This window comes from Carassius auratus, chromosome 25 (genome assembly GCF_003368295.1).
Source record: "Carassius auratus strain Wakin chromosome 25, ASM336829v1, whole genome shotgun sequence".
NCBI lineage: Eukaryota > Metazoa > Chordata > Actinopteri > Cypriniformes > Cyprinidae > Carassius > Carassius auratus.
This window is the reverse complement of record NC_039267.1, coordinates 6,795,618-6,814,383: the sequence shown is the minus strand read 5'-3', so window position 1 is coordinate 6,814,383 and position 18,766 is coordinate 6,795,618. Positions and strand designations below refer to the sequence as shown.

Sequence of the window (18,766 nt, the reverse complement as noted above, 5' to 3'; positions counted from 1 at the left end):
ACAGTTGCTCTGCACCTGTTTGATTTGCTAAAAGCGAGCAGCTCCTAAGAGTCATTCATCCGTGAATTGCACTATACTGCTTGTGTGCTGTATGTTTTTGTGTGCAGCTAGCAAGGACAGCTCAATAACAACATGTTTCAATGTAAAGTCATGGCACACAGTATTTTGATCATTCTCATTCAGTTTGAACAGCCGACTCAGATTCACAATACCCACAGAATTCATCAACGCTGAAAGGCAGTGCAGGAAACACTAAATTGAATATAAAACTTGAGTATTTCTTCAGTGAGTTTTGAATGATTTATTAAAAGAACCAGTAGTTTTTTTAATCATGTAATATTAGTTGCACTGTATGATTTTTGTACACTAGAAAGAACTAGAAGTTAAGGATCATTCATTTGTGAATCAATTTACAATGTTTCCATCAATTGTAATTCCTGTTTTCATGTGCTTCCCCTAAACACAACATAATAAAAAGATGACACTAATTCATGGTACACTTCTTTAAACTAATTTTGTTTAGTTCGCACACTGCAAACATACACAGCTACACAATATAAATAGCACAAATCTTTCAAGCCAGAAAACATTTCAGAAACTTGTAGCTTTGTTCCATGAAGGTTTAGCTGACTTTTTCAAACTAGTAATCTGAGGTTTTCTCTCATTAAAGTAATCATATTGTTTTTATATCCCAAAATGTTTTTATTTCCAAACAGGCCCTAAAATGTGGAATAAAAAACTTTTAGTTACACTATTTTAAGGTGTCAATTTTACAGTTTTCTTATACATATAAGTACTGATTAATATCAATTAACAACTTGTACTTGCTATAGGGCTAGGGTTAGGATGAGGGTTTGGTTTAGGCTTAAAAATAAAATGTTACCAAAACTTTTCACAAATATAATGATATGACTCCAACAACAGTCTTAGAGATACATAATCATGTTGGTGCTGCACTTCCTCAAGATGTTAACAGGATAGTTCACTCAAACATGAAAATTCTGTCATTAAGTACTCACCCTCACATCGTTCCAAACCTGTAAGACCTTTGTTCAACACAAATGAAGATATTTTTGATGAAATCCCGAGAGCTTTCTGACCTTGCATAGACAGCTATACAACAGAAACACTCAAGGCCCAGAAAGCTAGTAAGGACATTAAAATACTCCACATGACATCAGCAGTTCAGACGTAATTTTATGACGCTATTTGACTACCATTTCTTCTTTTTTCATTTCCGAACACAATGATATTATGTAAACCGATATTATGTAAATATAGATTGTTGGAGCAACATTTTACATAAAATACTATTTCAAAATTTCTTCATTGAAAATTCCATGTAGAATTCAATACGTTTCGTTCTACTTCGTAATTAATTGTGAATTTACTAGCAATTTCTGAGTGACAGTTGTATCTACATTTTTTCTCAGTGTAATATGCATGTTTTCATATTTTGGTTAGCTCAATAAGCAAACTACATTGTATTTCTCTCTCTTTTTAGACAATAGGGGTCAGTATATTTTTTTCCTCAAACCACACACACGGTCCGAACCAGATCCCTCCCACTCTCATGTCCAGAGGCTTTCCCCAGGTGTCCAGAGGGCGTCAGAATGTGTTCAATTAGCTTGTGTAACCAGAGGCAGGGCGGACACTTAATCCCACAGCAGCACCTGCTGCCTCTTCACAGGTTAACCCCAGTCAGCCATGTCACCGACCGAGGCAGGATATCACACGTTAGCCCAGCTCAGTGGCCCTGGATTTACTTGGCCATCTGATTGGACGTGATCTCCAAGCTGGCCGAGCGGCAAGCAGCTGGACACCTAATTAGGCCGAATAAATCCAGATGACGTTTTTCAGGTGACTGACTTGACGCCTCTGCATGCTAGGTTGCTGCCATTTGTGCAGACTTAATCAGTGGTGTAATGTAACAAAGTAATAATACTTCATTACAGTAGCTTCTTGAATATTTTTGAGAGTATATGTAATTTACTTGAGATTAAATTTTCAGCCGACTTTTACATTTACTAATTAAAATCTGATACATTTCCCTGAAGCATATTCGTTACATACTAGTCAGAAGTACACGGACTGCAGGAAAGCGGCTTTGACCAATCAGTGGTCTGGTGTCTGCAAGTTAGACTCATGCTCATCTGCAAACAAGTGCATGCACAACCGTGGATGAATCATTTTCCACTCAGGTCGAGTCTGCGGTGTGTGATACAGCACTGTCTGCGATGATATGGTAAGTATTGTCGTAATGATGTGCAATCTGACATTATCAAGTAGCCTATATCACCAGATCACAGAGTGCACGCACATTGATTTATCAGTCTATTCAAATTTAAGATTCCAGGCATTCTAAAATGTAGACAGCAAAAGTTCTTCTGCATGACTTTTATATTTATAGAATTTCATATAGTTAACGATCTATATCATATAAAGAGTACCGTTTTTCTGAAGATATCAGCATGAACACATTTAATAATAATTTTATACAAGTTCAGTAAGGAAATAAGTCACTTTCATTTTAGACATAACATTGCTTGTTTTCGCTCAATTATGCCAACGAAAATAGTTCCAAACAAAGATCACAGCACTGTTATAGGTCTCTGAGCAGTTTACTTATTGAATGAATCAGCTTTTTGAAGGAATCGGTTAAATAAATGATTCAGTGATTCAAGTATAAACACAGTCAAATGCTTTGTTTCTGATTGAATAAGCCACTTGAATTAATCGGCTGAATCTCATTGACTCACTCATTAACAATAATTTGTTGCCACCTACTGGTGGTTTTAATTTCACATTTCGAATATTAGTCTTCATTGTTTTATATTAAAAACAAAGCATTAGACCTATTTATGCATCTGTAAGGGCAGTTCCATGTCCCTTCTGAGATACATTAAACTGTGTAAATACATCTAAATGCTATTTCAGATGCTGATTCCAGAAATGTTTTATGTTGGAATGAAAAGACTCTAAGGACCGGATGAAGTGCTTCTAATTTTTACCCAAAAATACAACATGGAAAAAGCGTTCAAACTGAACACAATCTTGCTACTCAAGCTTATTTTTTTTTCTTATTTTCCATTTTGAATTGACTTGCACTTTTACTTTCAAGGATTAAGTATGTTTAAGGTTAAAAAGGTTTTCGTACTTAAGTACAATAAATATCACATACTTTAAGACTCAAGTAATATTTTAAAGGGTGACTTCAACTTCTACCAAAGTCATTTTCTGGTAAAATATCTGTACTTTTACTTGAGTATGGCTTTCAGATACTTTATACACCACTAAATAAGTGCCTGATTCAGGGCTCCAGACTGCGACCAAATGGTCGCATTTTGCGACCAAATTTTGAGAGTGTGCGACTGAATTTTACATCCAGTCGCACATGTGCGACCAGTAGATTTGCACACGCACGCACGCACGCACACACACTTGCACACATACTAATGAGACGCGAGCACACACTCGCGTCTCATTGAGTGATGCCTGTCTGTGAGGCGGCAAATGCGTGTGAGAAGAATAGGGAATGGCCACTGCAAGTGGCTAAAATGTGTGGAGGGGGAGGGGCCTAGAGATAATTGAGCGCGCGTAAACATCTGTGGGAAGGAAACAGAGACAAATATCATCACAACCTGATATGTGCGTGCGTCTGAGCTATGAGCAAGCAAACTATTGATTCGTTCTTCCGACCTGCGGCTAGTGTACCAGTGCCAGAGTCTACAGTGTCACCGTCAGATGATGATTCAGAGTCAGAGGTTGGTGTGGCGAAAAAAAGTCCGCGCCAGGGCCGGCCCGCGGCATAGGCAAATGCTAACGGCGCCACTCATCCATAGGGGCGCCAGAATGAGTGAACTTTTTTATTTTATTTTTTACCTATATTTTTTTATAATAGGATACTATTTAAAAACCAATAATTCGAAACACTTCCAAATAAAGCAAAAAAAAAAAAAAAAAGTCTGGCTCTTCAATCTTCCCCCACCCATCGAGTGCTTGAAGTGCGTCAGAAACAGAGCGCGCGCACGATTAGTTGTTGGTAATTTGTTGTGTAGCGTGCCCGACGCCACATCCAATGTAGACAGCACTGTTTTTGTTAACACACAGCTCGTAGAAACGGGCCTGGCGGCTCGCGCCCGTTCTAGACACGGTGAAAGTTTCCTGATTGTGACGCAAGGCCGAATTTACATGACACATTATAAATGATCATAGTCTGCGATAGATACACTGCCAAAAAGAAGAGAAGAGGATAAAGACAGAGGTAAAGAGATGTAGTGAAAGAACAATTTATTGAATAGGAGTAAGATACTATAATTTCATGGCAGTTATTTTTACCTTAAACTTAATGTTAGCAGTTGTTCTGAGTTCTGAGTCCCCAGACTGTGATTTTGTACAATCTTGTCAGTTTTAAGACGCATTTTTTATTATCACTTTTTTTTAAATAATGTTTTACTCTACAGTTGTGCAGTTTTGGGGGGATACAGTACAGGCCAAAAGTTTTGAAACATTACTATTTTTTTAAGTTTTTGAAAGAAGTTTCTTCTGCTCATCAAGCCTGCATTTATTTGATCAAAAATACAGAAAAAAATTTAATATTGTGATATATTATTACAATTTAAAATAATTTGTTTTCAATTTATTATACTTTAAATTATCATTTATTTCTGTGATGCAAAGCTGAATTTTCAGCATCATTACTCCATTCTTCAGTGTCACATGTGACATCCAGTCTATCACATGATCCTTTAGAAATCATTCTAATATGATGATTTATTATGAGTGTTGGAAACAGTTCTGCTGTAGTGTGTGTATGTGTGTGTATATATATATATATATATATATATATATATATATATACATGTACATACATACATACACATGGGGCGCCAGGTAAAATCATGCCTAGGGCAGCAAATTGGTCAGGGCCGGCCCTGATCCACACTCACCATTTTCGAGAAGACTGGCTGTAAGAATTCAGATACTGAGGTACTATAAGCATTAGAACTACCTTTCACCAAATACAAAAGCCAGCTCGACCTTCAAAGGAAGAATGGCTTAAAACTTAACGAAACATACAACAACGATACAGCATGCACACAAACTTTTTTACTATGCACATTTTTTATTCTGAGTGTATGGAATTTTGTTTACTATTTGTACTGTCTTGACAGCGATGGTGCTGTCAGTTTACCTTGTTGTTGCATCTTCAAAAGTGCAGAATAAAATGTGACACTGAATTTGAAACAGCACATTGTAATTTCTGCATCTATTATTAAAGTATTTATTAGTAATACAGTGGAAATTAGTAGATTTGGTTAGCATGTTGATTTACGGTGTGCGCCCCTAAATTTTCTGGTTGTGCCCCTAAAATTTTCAGTTGGGGGCCACTGTGCTCCTAGTGAAAAAAGTTAGTCTGGAGCCCTGGCCTGATTACAAGTTTGAAGAGTCTACACTTAAAAAAAGTGGAAAAGTGTTACAGGGCTATCAAATACTTGCCACCTGTGTCGTTTCAAGGGCAACAGGCACAGACAAATTCAAAGCACAAAGACAATCTTAAAATTAATGTTAAATTGAACCATTAAGTGGAGTCAACAATTATATTGTTTTAAAGAGTATATAAAGATTTTGTTCTACTGAATTTCTAACTACCATTTTTTACCTAAGATAGAGAAGTTTTAAACTGCAAAATACTTCAAATAACTCTAGCCAACTCCAAATTAGACCAGAAGGGATTGTAATTGCATGTCATAAAAGACTGTGAAAAGTTAGAGGAGAATAACACCTAGGGAGGTAGACAACTGACCTATGCAACGAGCTCTGCAACTTTACATGCGGTTGAGTTGACCGATGCCACTATAAAAACCCATGAAGCAAGCTGAAAGGTCAAGCTACTTTAAATGCTCCTTCTAATAAGTCAAAAGTTTGGAGAGTAGCACTGATTTTCAACTGACGACACACAGATATCCCATGTTTTATAAAGCGCACCCGTGATGGATGGTTGGGGATCAGTAACACCTCTTAAACTAGAGCGATAAAGACCGCAATGAAAGACGCACCGTCTCTGTCTAAAAGCGCAGGCAGCCACAACAATGACAGCTATTAAAGCCTGTGACAAGGTCGGACTGAAAGAGCGTGGCATAACATCTCTGTCGGCACCAATTTTGTTGTGGTAAATGTTTTAGTTCTTCTCTCTCTTTATCTAATTAATTCTCTCATGCCCGGAGCAGTGTGGATCATCTGTGATGGGGACAGGTCACCACGACACATAACAGAAACACAAAAGAAGGAAGAACGCCATAGAAAACGTTGAATAATGCAATCACAATTCACAGCGTTTCACTTAATTTTCTCCTCAATCAAGTGTTCTGTACGTTTCACCTTTTTTCTCTCTCTCTCTCCCCCCTCTTTTTTTCGCATGCAGTGCAAAACTGAACTGATTGCACGGGGAAATTATAACCCCGGTAAGATTTTTTTTGTTCCATACCACGGCAGCACCATTACAGATGAATTAAATGAGAGAGAAGCCCTACGAAGCACAGTCGACACCCTCCCACTCCCGCCCACGCCGAACCCTAGGATCACACTTTTCAATCCAGTCCACGGCTAATAGCATTCATTCCAGCGTTCAGGGGCCCCGCGCACAACCGCGCCTGGAGCACCTACAAGAACGCGGTCATCTTGCTGGACAGGGGAAATTTCTGTCAGTAACTAGCGGGATATCAGGGATTCGTATTCATGAAGCCTTGAGAGAATGATTACACTTACAGTAGTTGCACTTAGGGGTCCACTCAAAAAAAATGGCACTCTGCGGAACTTCAAGAAAAGAAAGCTTTTAGACTGGTGGGGGAGATCTGACATGCTCCTTTCCCACCGAGACGGGTGACTCCAAATACAAGTCGTCTGGGATTTGCTCGTTCGATTTATTAGTTCTAATTGTATTTTGGCTTCATTATGAAGAGGGAGAAATCTTTCCCCTCAGTATGGAAGTTCACCAAAACACTGGTGTTTTAAAGCTGTCGCAATCTCCCGTATTGAAAATTGTCCTTCAATCAGCGTTGAAGTGCTTGTTAAAACAGATGCATTTTCTTCAACCTCTGCTCTATCAACTGAACAATCGTATTCCCCCAGGGAAGCCTCTCACTTAGTAAACTGGCTATAATGAATCAATTTCAGAATTAGTTTTTGTTGTTATTATTGTGGCATTAGTGTTGCGTGCTTCGAACCCACCTCCGTTTTTTGGTTAATGCTGGTCGACTATGTGGGAGCTGGCTTGGTAATGGAAGCTGAACTATTATATTAGGCTTTTGAGGGGAAAACTGCTAAAAGGGGGCATTAACATATTCTATACTTTCTCTGCTATTCAAAAATGGCAGATGACGAATGTGAACTGAGGATATCTTAATGTTCTGTCAGTTTAAACGACGCCGAAAAACGAAAACATCTGTTTTGAACAGTAATCTTTCACCTTCAACGAGAACAGGCAGGACAACGGGTCAAACAATACTGTAATATAAATAAACCACTTTATTTTGCACATTGCAATGTAGTTAAAGAACGGAAAAGCTAAAGATAAAAACACTTAGTGTAAATGCATAAAAGACATCACATTTGAAATAAATAAAACTTTAATATAAAAAGGATGTATAAAAGAAAACAAACAGAGTCTCTCGAAGCGCACGTCTCTACTCACACATGCGTTATCATACACATCCATGGCGCATATGAAAGTTGACTACGTATTCGGCATTGGTGCGCTGCACAGAGATGGCGAACGGCTCAAAGGGATGGAAGGTGAACGCGACCAGTCTCCTGACCGCATGGTTAATGGGTCTGCCCAGCAGGCCTGCCTGGATCTTAAATTTCAGCAACCCCGAGTCCCTTGCGTAGAACCTGCAGGAGAAAGGGGAAAAAGCAGTGGCAGCTTATTACGATCCCAAATCGCTCAACAGCAAGAAACCGGTGTGTTTTTCAGAACAGCCGAACCGTTGTTTAGTACATCAGAGAATTATGGTAACATTTGTCAGGGACATTTTTGAGAACTCTCAGGAAGTGTTTTAAAGATCGCCTGTCACGGCATGAAATTACACTTCAGTGTTTCAAGATTTAACAAGGAAGTTGATGCAGACCTCACGCTGGGCCTCATTTTCCACTGTACTGAAAAAGTGGGCGTACATTCTGGCCTCTTCTGCAAATCACTGTCTTTGTCAACAATCTTTAGACTGTGCATATTTCTATATTTAAGCATGCAAGAGAACAGAACTCAGGCATGCTCTAAAAGTCAAAGGAAAATACATGATTATTAAATAATATTCTAATTAAGTAATTAATTGCATTAAAAAAATCCACTTCTGAACGGGTTAATAAAAGAGACTTTTAAACTCAAGAGTTACCGTATGGGATGATCACCACAAGTCTTCGGCCGTTCCATGACAGACACCCACTTATCGTCATAGCTGAAGAGGGAGAGGTCCAGATATGGGCTGCTGCTGTAGGACTGAGCACTGATGGGCAGCTGCCCGAGAAGCCTCCTGACCGCCTCTGTGTGCCCTCCGTATTTGGCATTCACGATGGTGTCTTTAAACCTGGGCACAAACAAATCAGTCCATATATAATGTGACTCAAATAAATTAAAATAACACCTATGAGTGTTTACATGCTGTATTAACTAGGGATGCACGATATTATCGGAACGTTATCGGTATCAGAATTTTAAAAAAACTATACCGATATGCCTTGCTGATAAGACAAATAGCTCACATGTGCTCAGGGTATGATAGTGATAAGATCACGTCAGCAGTGTGGTCACTCTTGAAGCAAACTTTTGCCTGAAAGATTATTAGGTTCACTGTTCTGAATCGGTGCATTTAATTTGAAAATGCACAATCCGGTTTGTTCAAGAGAGTCAAGAGACTTTTTGTTCAAGAGAGTCAATTTTATTACAGTACTTTTAAAGGCTTTATAAATGTACTCTCATTGCAAAAACTAACCATAATTTGTTTATAATTTCTGCACAGGAGACTTAGTGTTGACTATCGGATAAAATTATTTGAAAAATATTGGCATATGGGCAAAAATATAACAACATACATCCCTCTTACCAAACACAAAAAAGAGAGAAAAGAAACAAAGAAAAAAATTATTCTTTAAAGAAATGTTATTCTTTTAGCAAAGATGCATTAAATGGATGAACAGTAAAAAAAAAAAATTGTAATATTTTCAAATAAATGCTCTTCTTTGAACTTGCTATTCATCAATCCCTAAAAACACTGGGGGGAAAGTATCTTGGTTTCTACAAAATATTAAGCAGCACATCATTTCTCAATAGGGATGCACCTATCATGATTTTTCATGGCCGATTCCGATAATTATTTTTTTACAAGCAAACTGGCTGATTCCGATACCGATTTCCGATTTTTTTTTTTTTAAGCAACAAACAAGAAAGAAGCAAAGTATGCATAAACAAGATGTTTATTTGGCATTTAATAGGCCAAACTGATTTTTGGCTATTGAAAACAATAACCGTAACCATCTGAAATTAACGGCAGTAACTGCTCAGTAAGAAGCCTGCATTCAATACAAACATAGATGGTACAGACATCAGCATTTAGCTTTTGTTTTTGAATTGGGTTGAAACTACATAGAACTGGCCTTAAAATCAAAATATTAACTGTAACCATGTGAAATTAAAGGCAACAACTGCATAGCTTTTAAATTTGGTTTAAATAAAAAAGGTCTTTCCCAGTGAGACTAAATAAAAGTATGCTATATAAATAAATTATTACAAAATGTTAAAATCAAATAATGTTGGTGCGAATAAAACAAAGATGCAAAGTGTTTCATTCGTCCAATTAAAAAAATAATTAGGGTAATGATTCACATCTATATTTTTTTTTCACTTGAGCCAATAAAAAATAAATAATTATTGTCTCAAGTTAAAAAGAAATATATATATAGATGTGAATCATTACCCTAAAATATTTTAATTGGATGAATGAAATACTTTTTTTTCAGTGTGCTACAGCAGGTGATTTTTAAATCAAATTATGTTGATGTAATTTTAAGGCTTTTCAAACGTGTATGCAAGTTCTACTTTACAAAAAAAAAAAAGCATTTCAGTTTTGTCACAGTTTTAGTCTGTTTCGTTTCTCATCCAACACGCGAGAAGTTGAGCTTCGTTTCTCATCCAACACGCGAGAAGTTGAGCTGAACATCTCTTCACTGTCTCCGCTTGTGCAGGGCACGGACAGGTACAGTATGCTCGTGCATCTTCACTGAGTGCAGGGAAGGGGCTCTCATTTGTTCACTTCCTGCTATCTGTGCTTCGGACATGCAGCTCTGCACTTCCAGTGCTGAACAGCTGGCCATGTCCTGTGCATAGATTTCGAAATACTTCCACACAAATAATAGCGAATGATTACAATATAGTCTGTGCACACGGGCACACTTCCGGAAAAATCGGACGAAAAAAAGACCAAAAACTGGCCGATTGCTGATCGCGTATTTTGAGCAAAAATAATCCGGTTCCGATTTATGGCCAGTCAACTAGGAATCCCTAGTTCTCAACAATGATTATAATGGGAATGTTTCTTGAGAAGTAAATCAGAATATTATGATGATTTCAGAATGATCATGTGATACTGAAGACTGGAATTATGGCTGCTAAAAAGTCAGCTTCAAAGGAACAAATTCTATTTTTTAAATATGTAACAGTATAACGATATAACAAAAAGCAGTTATTTGAAATTATTAATAAAAGCAGCTTTGGTGAGCATGAGAGACTTCTTTACTAGAAAAAAAAAATTATGAATAAAAACAGGCAACAAAAGAAATCTGTGTGCATTGTTTTTAATGGATGAGGTTTTTCAAAAAGTTTCAGAACCTTTAAGTTTTGTTGCTTTTATTTAGAACCTGAGGTCTACATAATTAGGGTTTTTAATATAAAAAGATGTCGGCATGAGCAAGTTCCCACCCAATATGTAGAGCACCACATTTATGTCACAGTTGTAGCCTTTTGACAGACAAAGTGAGACAGAACGTCAATTTGTAGCTTGTGAATTAGCCTTGCTTGATATTTATATCTCACCTGCGCTGCACCTGACGGGCAAAGTTGTTGCTGGAAGCAGAGCAGGGGAACTGCACAGCCTCGCTGTGGAGCGTGGCGTTCCGGAAGAGGTCACAGAAGTTTTCAAAAAGCTCCAGAAGTTTGTCTGAAGTATTCTCGAAAACCGCAATAACTTCGGTGGTTAGCATATTGTAAACCACGAAGAAAGAGGGCTAAAAGAGGAGAATTGAAAAGGTAGTTTACACAATATTTTACTTCTAATCCACCAAAAATGGCGCAACATAAATCTCAAATGTATAAAGATTCAAACCAAAACAATAACAAGTATTATATCTTACACTACAGGAGATTAAGGGATGATGCCAGTAAGGGCATATCTGACTGAATCTCTGGTTACTCCAGTGCTGGTGGTTTGTACCTGTGAGGGGTCAGTGACCCTCAGCGTGACCACGTCTTCACTGGTGTACTTTATGAACAGGTGATGTTCATCCAGGAGCTGCATCTTCCACATGCGCAGCTGTCTGAGCTGATCGAAGAACTGAAAGAACCGGCGTTTGGCCGTGGCGCTGCCGTCCTGCTCTGCTCTCCTCCACAGGTAGACCAACAGACGGTGTTTTAAGGAGTTGATGGTCTTCTCCTTATACAGACGGGAGAAACCTGGCTGGCCTTCAGCCTGGGCCTCAGAGTAAACAGCAGACAGTGTCAGCAGGTCATCCTCATAGCAAAAACGACCAATAGTGCGCACGTCAAGGAAGGTTCCTTCCGGTGTCACCTGGTCAGGACAATCGAAAATAAATTTAGTTGAATATTTTAGTAAGTTTAATATTTTGGTAAGAAGTAATTTAATTCCTTTTATATTTTTAGTAGAGAAATCACAGGAAACTTTGGAAAGAAGTGGGGGGAAATGGAAATGGATTTTTGTATTTTTATTTTTTTATAAATAAATTTAGTTTAGAAAATGTTACATATTTTAAGAATATATGTCTTGTATTTAAGAAAACATTTTATACATTAAATATTTGAATAAAAAAAAATGATTACTGTATTTATTGGCATTTTTGCTATTTATATTTGCCCAAAAATGTAGAGAAATAGAGAAGTTCCAATTCAAACCTGTGATGCCTGCAGATGTAACACAATCTGACAAAAAAAAAGGTTTATAAACAATTGTCAATAAAGTATAAAGCATATGTCTAATATTTAAGAATATGTTTGATGTATTGAGTGTTCCTATCAAAAAAAAAAAAATTCTCTATTTCTGCTTATGAAATTTTAATATAGTATGGTTACAAAAGCAAAATGTTTTGCAAAAAGGTGTTGTGTGGGTATATATATATATATATATATATATATATATATATATATATATATATATATTTTTTTTTTTTACATTTTCATGTTTTGTATAAAATATATTCTAAATATTTAAAAACTGAACAAGAAAATATATTTCTCTTTTCTTACATTTTTGCCACTTATAAAAACAAAATAATAATGAATTTGCTTTGATAAAAAAAAAGTAAATAATATTTTAAGATTACATTTTAAATTTGAAAACATTTTTCTATACTTTTTATTTTAATTAAAACAAAACAAAGATTTCGGGCATTTTTCATATTTATACATAAACATACCAATGACAAGAAATTCTGGGTATAAATTGGGTGATGAGACTGGAAAATGGCACAAGCTTGAGTCACTAACCTGAACAACAATGTCTGACTGATTTAGTTTGATAAATGTTAATATTTTAAGATTTTTGATTCAAGAAAATAATATAGACTTATCCCTTTTTGGGCATTTTGGCTACATTCTTTTAAACAAGTTTGTCAATAATATTTAACAAATGAAAAAATAATGATTTTTCTTTCTTTTCTGATTTTGTCCATTTTTCAATCTGTATTTGTATGAACTGTAGAGAACTGACAGGAATGGTAGAAATAAATAGAAATAAAAATAAAATACAATGTATAAGACAGTTGCGGGTAATTAGTGTTGTACGGTGAAGTCTTACACTTTTACCTGAAAGACATGTATGGTCTGTTGCTGCACAGAAAGCACTGCCAGTATATTTCTGTACAGATACAGCCCCTGATTGTGTGACAGAATGATTTTGTCACATTTAAAGGTGCGTGTATCACACAGCTGGCCCGTGTGCAGGTCTATGATGTGCAGTGAGTAGTCCTCAAGAGGAGAGCGTGGGTTCGGTGTCACAGATTCGTTGTTTCTGTACACCTCAAAAAAGTGTGGATGTGGTTCCTCAGGCAGGTAAGCAGCTGAGCCGACGATCACATAACGGCAGTCATCAGTGAAAAGACTGCACTCTCTATTCAAGTGCTCACCGTTGGAGGCCACGTTGGTGACGTGGAGAAGAGAAAAGAAGCGTTCAAAGAGTCTGCCTCTGATGTTGAGGGAGCGCTGGTCATTCCCATTGGCCAGCGTTTCTCCCTCCTGACCCTGAAGAAGATCTTCAGCAGCTTGGCATCCTTGGTACTCATAGATTTCCAAAGAAGTCTGATCAGAAGAAAAGGCAATAAAGCATCGTCCGTCAGGGGAGAACTTGCGCAGGAAGCAGGGCGGCTTCTCTACATTCACCACTGTGAAGTTGGGGAACAGGTTCTGGTGGAAGCAGCGCACACGGTACCAATGTGCCCCGACTGGACCGGAGGAGATCCGACGCCTTTCTAGCCGGTGGACCACGTTCTGATTTTGGATGCGTCTCGGCTTCAGAGTGGGGAAATCCTCCTCTGATGTAGTGTTGTGATGAGAAGCCATTATAATAGCTTTAACACTGCAAATGCGAACTGAAATAGTTAATTAATACAAAGCAAATAAAACAGATCTCTCTAGAAATTAATTTTAGATGCTAATACAAACAAAAAGACAAGCTTTACAGTTGCTAATTAGAAAATTATTATTCAAGCTAATAAATACAAAGCAGATCTCCACACAAAATTAATTTGAACAATACTTTAAATAAAAAAAAAAAAACAGGCAGGCAGCCATTATAAGAGCTTTCCACTGAAAAGTAGGAATTAAAAATTTTTAAAAGAGATCATTAAAACTGAACAAAACTATTTTATATATACACACACACACATAATATATATATATATATATATATATATATATATATATATATATATATATATATATATAAACAAAACAAACGAGCAGGCAGACAGACAAGTACATGCAGAAACAGACATATATTTTGGCTTTGAAACTCCTTTGTTGCTTTTTTTGTTTGACTTTAGAGTTAAAGGTTAATAAGTTCGTTTAAAAAAAATCAAATTAATACATCAGTATGAAGACCAAAACACAAGCAGATGAATAAGTTATGCATAACTTACCCTTCCGTCCACTGAAATACTTCTCATTATAATATTTACACAGCTTTAGCAATCTGAGACGGCAGACATAGCCAAGTGACAACCTACAGACGTATAAAATAAAACACACAGGCGAGAATCTTTGAAAAGGAGGTACAATGCGCTATAAAAGTTTATTTTTGCAGTGTGAATAAGTTTAGAGCTATGTTCGCTGTCTAACCGCCGGAAGTCTCTGGCACTCGTCGAGCTCTGCGTATAAACAGAGGACAAGAGGCGCAGAGAATGTCAGAGCGCCCCCTTCAGCGCAACTACACCTCTGTGGTAATAAAGAACGAGCGATTTGGATTGATGATGTTCTGTCAATTATTAAACCGTTGAAATCAGTAGTTTTGGATGAATATGTGAGATCTGGGTATCCTCGCTGCTAATCAGTTTGGTCTTCTGAGGATATTATTACTGTCATTGACAAAAGAGAAATGATTAAGGAAGAATTCCCTGCTTAAAAACAGTTTAAACCACACTAAACCAGATGGTTTCCCTGGTCTCCCAGCACGGCCAGGCTGTCTTTTTAGACATTTTAGACATTTTAGAATGTTTTTTTTGGCTGTTTTCAGTAGGTCCCACTGGGAACTATCATGCTGACCAACTTAACCAGCTAGTTTAACCTACAACCACTTTAGGCCGTTTAAGGTGATTTTCAGAAGGGACATCCCAGAAATCACACGTATGTCTGCAAGATGTCTGTTAAACATCTCTTGATCTGGAAAGCATCTGCCATGTACAAACATCCGAAAGACGTCTTAAAGATATCAGTTTTACATGCATTTTAAATCATAAACATCTTAAAGACATCTAATAAACGTCTATTTGACATTGCATTGGGATTGAGAAGGTTGTGAAGACCTGTTGTGATGAGGACATTGACCAAAAATTATTACAAAGAAAGCTGTCTTTTTCATTATAAATATTAGCCAATAGCCCAAACGTCTGTGATATTCTATTCCCTTATTGTAAACTGAATAAAGAAACTTAAAAGTATAGACTGTCTTAATTTTTGTTATACTCACCTAGTTTTACAAGTCAAAATCAGAAGGTGAGACTACCAGTTTTTTCCAGCAGGGTTATTTGAATATAGCACAAAAATAATCTAAATTTACTTTTCAGGTAGAAGAAATTTCTTGGTCAGGGTTTGGTTGGCGAGAGGTCTAACAAAAGGGAAATTTAGAACTGATAATTAGGGACAAAGCACTTCTCATTTATGCACCCATTAGCAGAGTACACTGAAAAGGCAAAGCAGTGACAGATGAGGTCATCTCACTCTTTTGTCTTCCCTTTCTGCCATAGAAAAAAAAATGACAAATGCTCAAAATGCCTTTTCACTTCCACGTTTTATGGCGCATTTGGACTTTGCAAATACACTTTTAATTCCCTGCCTTCCAGAAAATGTTTAAAATGATGATATTAACAAACCTTTTTTAAATGTCAATTGACAGGGTAGTTCCGTGATGATTAGGACAGAGGTCAATAAATCTTTACAGAACGCCACTAATGGAGGTGACTTTCTGGTACAATTTCTTTTCTTTTTTTAGCTTACAATAGCTTATGGTTTTTATATTTTATTTTAGAATTTTTAGCTTGTTAACTATAATTAGTCTGTCAGATAAAAAAACATAATAATAATTAGGTTAACAAATATTCAACTCTTCATTTGGAATGTTATTAACATGTTTCTTTCATCGCTATAATTAATTAAAATCCTTAGCCTACACACTAATTCATAGATACATGCACGTGTTTGTCTGAAAAAGATTTTAAGCTTGATATTTCTTATGTGGAGCTCCAAAAATGGGACATGAGATAAAGTCTAATTTGCCCAAATTCATTTAGTTTTCTTCTCTCCAAAATGGATTTACGAGGGCTGAAAAATTGAAAAAGAAAAATGAATAAGAACTCAGCACAGAAGGAAACCTGTGTGCTTGGCCTTGAGAGTATGATAATGGATTTGTACCCAATTATCCTCGACCCAAGTATGTAGAGACCCAGTTGGTAGATTATATAAGTTGTAATCTTCAGTAATGGCAGGTTGTGAGCATGAAAGGTATTCCAGTGGAAAAACATGGGAAAAGAACATTAGAGCCTTCCAAATGCGACGTGCCAGCATTTTGAGTGCACTCTCTACCCACTGGCCAAAGCGCTTCGCTTATATGGACCAAAAACATGGCAGCTATAACATTATGGTATAGGCTTTGCATTTGAGATTTTTCCAAATAATGGCCTTTCATTCAGCTCTTTTCTCTTCATCAAGGGTCATCATCTTCCCTTTTAGGTTTTGTTTTTGTTTTTACATCCCCCTCCTCACTCTCCGACAAAATGCACGAGGACCCAGGAAGATTCATTTCCTCTGCATCCAGAGCCCGAGTGGAAGATGGAGGGTCCTTAAGGCTGTTTTTTTAGACTCATATGAGGGCCTAATGCCGGAGAAGCAAAACAAAGAGCATCGGGATATCACAAATTCTGCAGTAATGAAACTTTCACTGCCTATTCCAGCCTCAAAAACGGCCAGGCCAAAGGAAACTTCAAGCACACTGAAACCTGTGGCATATAGCCTTAATTATAAGCATATTGCCTGCTAGCCGTAATTGGAAAAAGGCAATTTAAAAGGTTGCTTTTTGCGCAGAAGCAGCGAAGATGCTGTTTTTTAACATTTCTGGAAATTTGCGTTGCATAGAGGCTGTATTTGACATTTAAAAAGATGCTTTTACCTTCTCAGTATAGTTGGTACTCAGCAACATAATAGAATGTTGCCGTAATTGTAGCTTCCTTTAAACTTTAGGGGGATTTTTTTCCAAGTCACAATTCCTTCTGTTCTGGATGCATTTATTTCCAATTGATTACACATTGTGAGTTACATTCATGCATATTCTGTTCCTCTTTTCAGGCAAGATTCAGCTATATCTTTAAATATTGCTCGTTCTCGGAAAAGAAAAAATAGAAATGGCAGCAATTATTTTGCAGAAAAAAACAAATGGCGCAGATCAAAAAGCCCATCAGGGAGCGAACAATGACGTTTGACAAAATCTAATCAAATAATTATGAATCATGACTGTATTTGCATTGTGACCAGGATGAATCAGGTGTCTGTACAATCTGAAATCAACAGGTTGCATTTTTTGTTTCATAAAGCATCATAAAGGACTAAAATGAAACCTAAATTCAAACTTTCTCCAGTTTCATGCTGTTTTGAGTCATATTGAAATAAAAAGGCCTTTCTGGACCAAACAGAACTACAGAGATCTGCCTGCTGGCTGCTTGGTCGGTCTGTGTAAATATATTCTCCTAACACTAAACCCTCACAGATAGAAATAAAGCCATGTGCTCCCTCATTGGCGGAGCAGAATACATGGCTGGATTCTATTGGCCGTCCTGATCAGCTGACAGGATGCTGTTGCTTAGAAACATTGTTTCTTACCAAAGCCAGCCCTTCTCTGCAGCTTTGCCAGTCCAATCAATGTGGCCACAGACTGGCAGCTTATATCTCATGCTGTATTTCAAATATGTCTACTTAATGTGTTGCTTCTTATAAATTCGTATTTGATTTATAATTAATTCAAGATCCTCAATCAAAACCCAATTGGTAATATTCAGAAGATGACTGATGAGTTATCGATACACTATAAACCATGGGATAAACATACATTTTATGAGTGAATGTGTGTCAGTGGTCATCGGAAATCGAGTTGTTTACATGCGATATGGACTACAGATGCCATACAACACATTTCACATTTCAGCCTCGTCTTTAAGTATCAGGCAAATTCTAATTCTGGTTTCCGTGGAAACCTCTCAGAGCCAAACAATGGATGAAGGGTAAAGGACAAGTGCAGGATGCCGATCTTTGTTTTGTGGATGCGTGTGTGAGCGTGCATAGAAGAAGGCTTGTGTGAGATATGGGCACGTTTGTGTGTGCGTGTGTGTTATGGGGGAGGGAAACATTCTGGACAGGCATAGTTGGGTTCATAATGAGCGCGTACAGAGTGTCATGGGACTATGTGTAAAGAGTGCTCGCATCTCCTTGTACATCAGTCCTCGGTAAGAGCCGGAGACCGCAGGGCATGCAAATCAGGAGTGATTTCAACACCCTCTGCTTCATCTCCACCACGAATTTCAGCAGATTTTAAGTTTGTTTACTCCTTGTCATATTTCCCTTCAAGCAAATATACCCATGTGCACCTTTCTTTTGCATTCAGTTTTTTTTTTTTTTTTTTTTTATAAAAGACTGTAAATGATTTCAGGTGAAAAGACTCACAATTGATTATTTTTATATGGTACACTCTTAAATATAATGTTTTTTTGTTTGTTTGTTTGTTTG

At 37.1% G+C, this 18,766-nt stretch overlaps 1 protein-coding gene across 2 annotated transcripts; it reads right to left on the bottom strand.

The window, feature by feature from the left end:
- Positions 1–7,507: 7,507 nt before the first annotated feature.
- Positions 7,508–14,650, bottom strand: LOC113043139 (DET1 homolog). Of its 2 annotated transcripts, none has more exons than XM_026202339.1 (6): positions 14,419–14,650; positions 13,088–13,869; positions 11,484–11,837; positions 11,087–11,277; positions 8,394–8,585; positions 7,508–7,893 (listed from the first exon to the last, which is right to left on the bottom strand). In XM_026202339.1, exons 2-6 carry the CDS (start codon positions 13,838–13,840, stop codon positions 7,704–7,706), a joined length of 1,680 nt encoding a protein of 559 aa, XP_026058124.1. In that variant the 5' UTR covers positions 13,841–13,869; positions 14,419–14,650; the 3' UTR covers positions 7,508–7,703. The 2 variants fall into 2 exon arrangements, with proteins under 2 accessions (XP_026058124.1, XP_026058123.1); XM_026202338.1 differs by having other exon boundaries at positions 13,088–13,856.
- Positions 14,651–18,766: the final 4,116 nt, after the last annotated feature.